General features: G+C 36.9%; 2 protein-coding genes across 9 annotated transcripts in view; one reads left to right on the top strand and one right to left on the bottom strand.

Moving 5' to 3' along the window:
• The window catches only part of LOC107664416 (calcium/calmodulin-dependent protein kinase kinase 1-like), an 86,222-nt gene extending 82,364 nt beyond the window's left edge, over window positions 1-3,858 (top strand). For 4 of the 5 annotated variants that reach the window (XM_016454978.1, XM_016454980.1, XM_016454979.1 and 1 more), the window contains 2 exons: window positions 1,847-1,894; window positions 3,671-3,858. In XM_016454978.1, the coding sequence (XP_016310464.1) occupies window positions 1,847-1,894; window positions 3,671-3,746 (124 nt within the window). In that variant the 3' untranslated portion in view covers window positions 3,747-3,858. The remainder of the gene's footprint in view (window positions 1-1,846; window positions 1,895-3,670) is intronic. The other variant, XM_016454982.1, reaches the window with a different exon arrangement.
• Window positions 3,859-8,548: 4,690 nt separating this feature from the next.
• Window positions 8,549-10,190, bottom strand: part of LOC107664412 (P2X purinoceptor 1) — a 16,033-nt gene continuing 14,391 nt past the window's right edge. For 2 of the 4 annotated variants that reach the window (XM_016454972.1, XM_016454973.1), the window contains exons 11-13: window positions 9,770-9,865; window positions 9,108-9,152; window positions 8,549-8,989 (exon numbers count right to left, since the gene is read on the bottom strand). In XM_016454972.1, the coding sequence (XP_016310458.1) occupies window positions 8,984-8,989; window positions 9,108-9,152; window positions 9,770-9,865 (147 nt within the window). In that variant the 3' untranslated portion in view covers window positions 8,549-8,983. Of the gene's footprint in view, window positions 8,990-9,107; window positions 9,278-9,769; window positions 9,866-10,190 lie in introns of all 4 variants that reach the window. The other 2 variants (XR_001631451.1, XM_016454974.1) reach the window with 2 other exon arrangements.

Genomic DNA, 10,190 nt, shown 5'->3' with positions numbered 1-10,190 from the left:
CACTCGCGTATGCCTCGCCCACTCCTGACAGCAAGCAAAATGGATATATTTGCATGACTTAAAAAAATATACTCGTGACATGTCAGTTATGCACGAACAATAAAAGTGTAGCCATCCACTAGTAATTATATATAAATAAATCGTTTTTTACCGTTGCAAATATGTTAGAAACGATGCATCGCTATACAAATGCCAACTTGTATCCGATGCACACTTTTTAAACCGATGCATCGCATCGTTAACTTTTTTTGCCAATCGGTGCATCTTCCCATCTCTACGCTGTATGCATCCCATATAGACCAAAGTCAGCCTTGCCAATATTTTAATGCAGTGCTGAATGCGATGGGTTATGTTGTTTTTCCAGATGTGCCGTATGCAGTTATTATTCGTGCAATCAAAACTGAAAGGTCATTTGATTTGATCTGTAAACAAATTGACATGCTGGTTTGGTGTGGCCTCTCTCTGTTGACAAAGGTGAAATCTGATTGGGAACAAGGTCGATCAATACGGTGACTCCGCAGATCACCTCCTTTTCCAAGAGGCAGTAAATTGTATTTTCATTTACCTCAATAATTTTTTTTTTATTAGCCATTTGTCAGTTAGTTGTTGCCTCTGAGTTATAGTGTTTTTCTGTTTGAATTGATAAAAAGCAGCAGTGCCCCCAGTTGGTAGAACGTCATCATCAGAATTTTGAAAATCCTTCTGTCCCTTTAAATCTCCAATTGTCAGGTGTGCTCATTTGCATGTCATCCATAATTCAGTGTCAGGTTGAATACACTACCTCCTGCACCGTTAATAACCTTTTTCATCTAAACACACACTTACTGTACATGTGCATATTGATGTATATTTGTATTTATTTATATACAGTATATATATATATATATTTGTATTTATTTATATACAGTATATATATATATATATATATATATATATATATACTGTATATAAATAAATACAAATATACATCAATATGCACTGTACAGTAAGTGTGTGTATATACATATACATTTCATTGAAAAAACCCCCCATAAAAACATTCAGTAGTACACAATTTAAATATCTTAAATGTATTGTTTATTGGCTATAACATTAAAATCAGTCACAATTTATATCACATTCTGTTATTAAACATGAAATATGTTCTTATTGGTTGTCACTTTTTGCTTTCTGTGTAAAAGTTGTCATTTCAGGCCTGGTTAGGACATCACTGAACCAACCCTGCCTCAGAGCTTGGAAAAAGAAATCGCCGTATCGTTACACATTTGTTGGCTGTGATGAAAATGTGGCTGCACATTATTACATTTCAGCACTTTTTTCTGGCCTCCAGCACCTTAAAAATTGCTTCCATTTTTTAGCCATAGAGCGCAGGTTGACTGTGGGCAACCTATTCATATGCTCATGAAGCCCAGACTGGAGTTAGTTGATAATATTTCCTGTTGGTGTTTGTCAAATACAAGGGTTAAATGCTGTCTCTTCTGGACAAATATGCTTTGCATTTGATGAGTTTTCATAAGCGTCTGGGCTCATCCATCTCTCTTCAGTTGTTGATGCTAATGCTGTCTGTCTCTAACAGCACTAAGCTAAGAGTATATGCAAGTCTACTATCTCTGACTGCAGTTTTATAAGATTATCTGATGAGTACCATTTCCATAAATTGACTTATACTGCAGAACATGATTTAAATGTAGTCTAATGTGCCCGATTAATGTAACATCCTGTGGCATTCTGACCAGCAATAACTCACAGGAGCCTCTATAATGACCTGGTTTCTGCCGCTTTATTTCACATGAAACCGCTGATGCTCTCCTCCCTTTCCTCCACTGTCTGTCTCTCTCTGCTACAGGGACTCTTGGCCGTTCCGGCCCTCTTTTAAACTCCAGCCCTCATTAAGGTAACTCATTGTGACAGGTGGTCATTGTCATTTGTCACTCAAGCCCTGTGTCAGATTCCCTGTCCTTCTCCATACATTCCCACGGGTCAGTGAAAGTATGAGTCATATCAGCCTCCATCCTGTCCCTGTGTGGCATTTCTCCTGCTTCATGGCAGTGAAAGTATTTGGTGATACTGTCAGGCGAGTCCAACCCTGTGAAACACCTCATGTCATGGTCTTTCATTCAGTCCCACTATGTACATTCTGAGACCTGTGTGTGCATTTGTGTCTGTTGCAGAGAACCTTCCCATATTCATGTGTTTCCTCCATCACAGAATGTTTCTAGCTTCCCGAGTTTATTACTGGATAGTTTCAACCACAGACTGTCTTCCTACAAATGCTTCAGACCTGTTTAATATTATGCATATTACATTAAATACATAGTGATTTTTTTTGTTTGTTTTATGCTATTAAGGTAGACCAATGTGCTGTACAGTCACCTACTGTCACATCAGTGTGCTTAGATGTGCTTTAGAAAAAGAATTTAGCTGAATAGATTTCATCAGCTGGTTGAACTCACCTGTTCGGTTTTGCTGCAGTCAGAGAGTCCAGCTGAAACAAATACATTGCCATTCAAAAGTTTTGGGTTTGGTAAGATTTTTTTTTGTGTTTTTGAAAGAAGTTAGGCATTTCAAAAATACAGTAAAAACAGTTATATTGTTAAATATTATTACAATTTAAAATTCAATATATTTTTAAAAAACAATTTATTCTTTTGATGGCAAAGCTGAATTTTTCAGCAGCCAGTACTCCAGTCCTGAGTGTCACATGATCATTCAGAAATCATTCAAATTAGCTGATTTGGTGCTCAAAAAACACAGTGCTTAATATTTTTGTGGAAACCATGGTAATTTTTTTTTCAGGGTTTTTTGATGAATAGAAAGTTCAAAACCACAAACATTTTTTTACTGTCACTTTTGATCAATTTAATGTATCCTTGCAGAATAAAAGCATTCATTTCTTAAAAAAAAACAATCCAACTATATTTTTAACTATTAACTTTTTTTTTCTTTTGACCGGTAATGCATACTATATAAGGTACCAGCCTGCTACAATAGAAAGAACTAAAAATGTGAACTAGCTGGTTTGAAGCTTACAAGATTTCAAAAATATTGTTGTACTTTAGGAACTTGATAGCAACTAAATGGGATATTGTCAACTGCAGTGTTTTTAATGTAAATGTAATTTACATTTTAAAATAAATTTTCTGCTAATTTCCTCTTTTTTGTTCTAAGAAACCATTCACAGTGCAGTTTTTTAATTATTATTTAATATTGTGTAATCATTGATTTCAGATTTATCTGCCCTAAATGAAATAAAAAGTGAAACAAACTGCTGCTGGTTGCCTTCCATTTTGAGTTTGCAGTCTCTCTCTGTCAATTTCATTTCAATTAAATTTCAAAATACTTCATTGGCATAGCCAGACTTAATAGGTGTCCGATCCTGGTCCTGGAGGGACAACATCCTGCAGAATTTTGCTCCATCTTGTCCCAGCATACCTACCTAAAACATTCTAATAATCCTGAAGACCTTGATTACCTTGGTTTAGGTGTGTTTTATTGGGGTTGGAACTAAACTCTGCAGGACAGTGGTCCTCCAGGAGCAAGACGGGACACCGTTGTTATAGATTAGAGATTAACAGTTTGCTTCTTCAAGATCATCTACTGGATTAAAGCAGGAATTGTTTAGAAAGGCAATGATTCACAAATTCTCTCTCTGTTTTTCTTTCTCTCTCAGAAAGGGGAGTAGTGGAGAGGCTGGTAGAGAAGTTGAGCTCGAGGACTTGCATGAGGACGAACCACCCACCTCTTGAGTGTCTTCATAGATCCTGAAGCGTTCCTCATTGTCCTTCCAGCTTTTTGAGCAGATGATCATGACCCAAACCACTCCACTACACTGTTTCCACAGACTTGAGGCTTACCTTTACATTGAACTGGATTCTGATATTGCTAGTCATCCTTCAGGCTTTTCACAAGAATCACTTTACCTGCCTATGGTTCTCATGAAACCTGGCCTTGATAATGTGGCGGAAAACTATTCTTTCTCCTTCACCCCATTTGGATCTTTCCACCTTTGTCCTCTCATCCTGGCTAAACAAATAGATTTTGGATGGAATCTATATTAGGCCAGGTTTTGTGAAAGACAGACTACACCATAAGCTTTAAAACAGCACAGACAAAAGATGCTATTAACTTGGTGTGGCACCTCATGAAGCTTAAAAACAGTGATGCCGTTGATGCAGTGTGCTGCCATCATAACATCTGTACATGTGTAGAAAATAGCAATGGCATCTTGCCTTTTTGCATATGGTAATGTGCAATTCTTAACCCTATCCATCATAGCATGCAGAAATATGGCCTCTTTCATATTATGGTGGTTCCATATCTCTGTTGTTTTTAATTTTCTGCATACCATCAGATTTTTTCAGTTCATTCAGATACAATATATAAACACACACACACAGTGTTGTACTGTGAATCAAAGGGGCTTATGTAACTACTAGACACTAAAAGAGGCTCTTGTCTGCACATTCAGTCAATTCTTGAAAACAGGGCTTTCTCATTAAACATACAGCGTGTTTGAGCGCTCGGTATAACCGTTATCTAGAATAGGGCTTATTTTCCATGTTTGTGAATGTCGCAAATCCTGCATTCGGATTGCAGCAGATTCAGGGCTCTTGTGTCGCAGCGCTTTGTCTCTCTGCTGGAACAAAATGTGTCATTGTTTACCGAGTCTTCACATTCCAAAAGGCCTATTTGTCAGTCAGCAGTGCTAACGGGCCCTCGAACACACATGCAAACATGCCACCGAGGCAAGCGAGTGTGCGCTGATGCAGAAAGAGAGGGAGTCACTTTCACTCAAAACAGACAAGCCAATTGAGGGAAGGATCTGAATATGGTGTTTAGCTGTGGAACGAAAGTGAACTGCCATTCAATGTCATCACATTCCCTCTCGGCCTGTATTAACTCCGTCCAAAACAATACACCCTTGTTTACATCGCATTGTCTTGTCAGGCGAACCCATCATGCCCAGTTTTTGAATCACGTATTGAAAGTACAAAGAGTTTCTGTGTGGACGATCATTGTAAATGCACAGTGGCGATTGAGATATTTGATTACCAGCACAGAGCACTCATAATAATTTGATTTTTATTGTTGTGAAACTCTCACTGAGCGTGTTTCAGTTTTAAAAGGACAGTTGACCCAAAAATTAAATACTGTTGTCATTTTCTCAAGGTCAGTTCACACCAACACAAATGTTTGGCACAAAAATTCGGTCTGAATTTTGTATGCAATTTGTCTGTTCAGACCCATGTTTAAAAAAAGGCAGACAGGTTGAATGAAAATGACAGAATTTACTCTATTAAATAGGTGGTGCTGTTAAAAAGCAGAAATATCCCAGTTATTTTGGTATTATAAGTGCTGTGCAGTTTTTCATTACTAACAACCAATTGTCACATAGAAGAAAGGCAGTCAAACAGTATTTACATGTTTTCGAGCAGCCATTGCGATTTTTGTATTTATTATGGTGATTACCAAACGACACTGGATTCTTTGTCTATAATTCACATTTGCTTAGCAAAATAGTTTGTTCGTGAGCACAACCAAATCATTGTTTATGTAACAGCGGCAGCTCTTGACATGATCAAAAGTGCAAATCTTATTGTTTGGCCAGTTTTCTTTGCAGTGCAATGGAAGAGAGATTACATCTCTCTAAAAAAAAAAAGTTGCATTGTCAGCATACAAATGTTTGTGTCAGTCTAAAGAGGTGCATTAAAGGGCCCTCTAGCGGCGAAAATTACATATTGTGCCTTTAATAGCCATTCATTCAAATGAATCTTTATCATACCAAATATTAATCTTGGTGAGAACAGGCCTTCACCCTCATATCATTCCAAACTATTACTTTCTTTTTCCGTGTGAAACACGGAAGGAGATATTTAGTAGAATGTCCAAGCTGCTTATTTCATATGTAATGAAATTGGATGGATCACCATTCCTCTTTCATACGGAAAAGTGCAGCTTTGACTATTTCAGGGTGAACTGCCCCTTTAATTAATTTTACAAGAATAAAACTGGACTCAATCAGGTCAGCTGTCAATTATTTCCAGTAAACTGTTTATGTAAGCAGCGAATGCTCAGAGGAAACCTTTAACCGATGTCACTCATTTAGAGGACTCATTATTGCTTATATGAAGACGAATTGATAAACCGCAGTGGACCACTTTCATTATATTCTCACTAATATCCTGAGCAGATGGTGGTCCGTTTTTCTGACTCCTACACAATCTTCCCTTCTTCACTGTCTTCCCCCATTTCTCTTTCTCTCGATGACCCTCTTTTACGCACACACTCTTTGTAGATAGCATTATGCCCATACCATTTTCTCTTTAAACTGAATTACACAGGAAAACCATGTTCAGTGCCAAACAACTAGTGTGTTTTTTTTTCTCGGTCTGTCTGTATGGAGTATTTGATTCAGGCATTAAATGGAGTCTCGTTTCTGTTGTGTATTGAGATTCTGTATGTGGTACTCAGGTTCTGGACACTGCTGTTCTGAGAATACAGAGAGAATGGAGTAGCATATTCTGTGTTCAGAAGCTCTAAGGTGTATTTATAAATTCATCAAATGGCTTTAAATGATCCCCATTCTTCCCTTATATATGTGGGTGTGTAATCGCATTTGTCCATTCTGTCTCAAATGTACAGTAGTCTTGTCAGTTATTTCTTGATGTATGCTATGCACATGTTAGTGTCTTGACGAACGGCATGTCCCTTAACTTGCTATAACCTTTTACAAACTTCTCCCTAGGTTTGCTATTCCTTTTGATATCTATGTGAGACAAAACAAATAATGTCTAAACCCCCTTTAAATTGTTTCCTGCAGGACTTTTGTATAAGCTAAACATATGCAGCAGCCAATATGCCATACCTCAGTCTGAGCAATCAACTCAAGTGTGAAGGCTTTATTTTCTTTTCTGGGTTCGGCTCATGTGCAATAGATGAGGTTTGATCATTTGTCTACCCACATTCACAGAAGTTTCCCTTATTTGAGTCTCTGAAGGAGGGGAGAGAAAATTGCCCATTTTGAGGCACTTTGTAGCTGCAAAATGTTCTTGCTATCAAAGCTTTATGCTTTTTTAATTTCCCTTTCTTGATTTAAAAGTATATCAGAATTGATTCATGTACTGCCCAGTTATTTGTGTCAGAGTGCCTGATATTGCTGGTTATTTATAGACGGTTGTATTCTGCGGCATTTATCTGAATGTAACTGTTTAAAAAACTCGTAAGAAAATAGACAAAAAAGAGCATGTCCCGAGAAAGCACTGAATGCAACTCTTACTATGTAAATATGTACCAAAGCATATAAAGATGCTATTTTTTGCATGCTTTTTGTACACAGACATAATCAAAGACAATAAAGACATCACAGGTGACTCAGGTTCCTTCTTTATGTTTTGTCACATAGGATTCTATTATTATTTTCAATTGCACGTGATAAAAATCAATGAAATTTACCTACTAATAATACTTATAACAGTAGCTATTCTTTAAAATAGTATTTTGTACACCATAAAACCAAGGAATCCTTCATGGTGCTGTCTGATTTTAAAATTGTTCAAGATTGTAAATCATTTAATAAAAAAAGTAAACTCAAATTTAGGTAAATGCCAACAAATAAAAGCAAAGTCAATTGTTGCAAAATAAACCCAGACAGAGTTATCAGGATGCCAGTGCAAAGCAGAGGGGTTTTGTATCACCCTAAAAGGGTTTTATTTTCATGTGAGTTTCAATTATTGGTAACCAGTCAATAGTGAGACCAATTCTCACTATTAACTGGTTGCTTATTAGCGTGCATGTTACTAGGATATTGGTTGCTTATTAGTACTTATAAAGCACATATAAATGCCTTATTCTGCATGACCATATTTTAGATCCCTTAATCCCCTCTATACCTAAACTTAACTACCTTACTAACTATTATTAAGCAGTAAATTAGGAGTTTATTGAGGCAAAAGTCATAGTTAATAGTGAGAATTGGTCCCCAAACTAAAGTGACCAAACTATTTTGTTATGTGGAAAACTATTTTGTTATTTGTTATAAAGACAGTACGAGTGTCCAGAAACCCTCAACTCTACCTGATTAATGTTTTTTTTTAATGTTTTTTTTATTACAACAATGACTACATGACTACTTTTCATACAAATAAATATATGGGCATGGAATATTGATTTGAGTAATAATTTTAGAGACAGAACACAAGCACAGCTAAGAGTTTCCTGGATAAGTGGTCGGAATGTGTCATTATTTCTGATATATTTGACCATTGAATGCTGCATTAAAATCAAGTAGTCCAGATGGCTGTTTACTAATAATAAAATAACAGACCTTTGAGATCCTTTGAGCATCCTATGTTTCTTGGCTCAGTGTTTTGTGAATGAGCTAAAACAAAAGGCCAAAATCACTCGCCATTCTGTCTTTCAGAGCTGGTTAGTTTCAACCTCATATGGTTGACTAACCGTCTAAAATTTATTTCACACAAAAATTGTAGGCTCACAGTTGGCTTGCTACAAAAACAAAAACAACAACAACAAAACCTTTACAAAACACCTATCAGTAAATAAAAATAGCAATTTTAAGGTGATACATTATCCAGAGTTGAATATGGGTGACATATCCAGACATTACATGGTAATTGGCAAAAACTTTGGGAACCTTGTAAAGACCTCAAAACCCTCATACAATTGTGTACCTTTACAGTCCTAAGCCTCTCAATATGAACACATTCAGTGGGTATTAGTTATGTCTTAAATCATAACACTGATTTAATGTCTTTCCTCAGTAGTTTGGGAAGGAAATGTTATTTAGAAAGGAAAAGTGATGTCTGACAGTTCTGTGTCAAGTCTCCCAGCCGTCTTGTTGAAGCTCCAGTGTTGAGGTGTTTTCTCTCTCTCTCTCTCTCTCTCTCTCTCTCTCTCTCTCTCTCTCTCTCTCTCTCTCTCTCTCTCTTCAGTGCAGTAGTCAGTCGTCATGGCAGCCATCCAGACTTCACTCCTGTACACAGCAAAGATCAGAATTACTGTGACCACAACTAAAATTGAAAAGTTGTTTATGGAGATACGCCATAATTCTACAGGGATCTGCGGCTGAAATGATTTTAATGGTATGTTACCTTCGGTAGATCTCTTTCGGTCTTTGACTGGGGCAAGGTTGGCTTCTGTGGAAGGGCAAATACATATCTGAGATCATTTCCCATGCTCCTATCAACCCCAATGTGTTTCTTTCTCAGAAGGCTGCTAGAGTGGGAGTCCTGGAGGTTAAGATGTGGCCTCACTTTCCTTTCTTTATATAAGAAACAAGTATGGTCAATGTGCTGCGTTGCTAGGGTAACTATCACTGCAGAGATGTCTACAGGAAGCCGTGGTGTTGCATGGACTTGAATACAGTAGTCTTGCATACTGCCTACGTGCATACAGATCAAAAGTAAGATACTTACTGACGCAGATGTGGTTATACTTTTCCACTCGCATACACTCCCTCAGATGTGCTTTGGACATTTTAATTACAGTTAAATCCTGGATGTTTCCATAATGACACTACGGGAATGTAGCTTGATGTAAATATTTGGAAACTGCATTGCATCTGCATCTGCCCAAGTAACAGTTTTTGCATGGCACCAAACTATGTATCTCTGCTGCCATCTTGTGTTTCGGTAGTGAACTAGCATTGGCTATCCATGGAGCTCTCGGGGACACACCAGCAATCAATCACAAAGGCAAGTTTGACTCAAATTAAATATTTAATACCTTTTATTCATTTAAAAACAACACTCACCTCTTCCCCGATTTCTGTATGCTTGAATTTCATGTTTTTGTAGAAATCTCGCTTTGAAACTAAATATAGGAGCAGCATATCGCACACAACGGTTGCCTTAAACAGCAAATGAGAGCAAATGTTAGTTAATTTCAATAAGATAAAAAGCACTTAGGGGATATTTTGAGTCCAATTTGTGGTTTAACAGCTAAGTGTAAAGAAAGGTAAGCTTGGAATCTATCTAATCTGATGCATCTATCCTGTTCTTGTTTCAGTTTCAAGTTAGTCATCAACATAGTCATTGAGTCATTAACATACAGATACACTAGTGTTCAAATGTTTGAGGTTAGTATGATTTTTTCCATACTAATGCAAGAATGCATTAATTTGATCAAAAGTGCCGGTAATTACTTTTTTTTTTTTTTTTTTTTACATTTTTACA

The sequence above is a fragment of the Sinocyclocheilus anshuiensis genome, unplaced genomic scaffold (genome assembly GCF_001515605.1).
Source record: "Sinocyclocheilus anshuiensis isolate Anshui unplaced genomic scaffold, SAMN03320099.WGS_v1.1 scaffold351, whole genome shotgun sequence".
Taxonomy (NCBI): domain Eukaryota; kingdom Metazoa; phylum Chordata; class Actinopteri; order Cypriniformes; family Cyprinidae; genus Sinocyclocheilus; species Sinocyclocheilus anshuiensis.
This window is presented reverse-complemented; position numbering and strand designations above follow the sequence as displayed.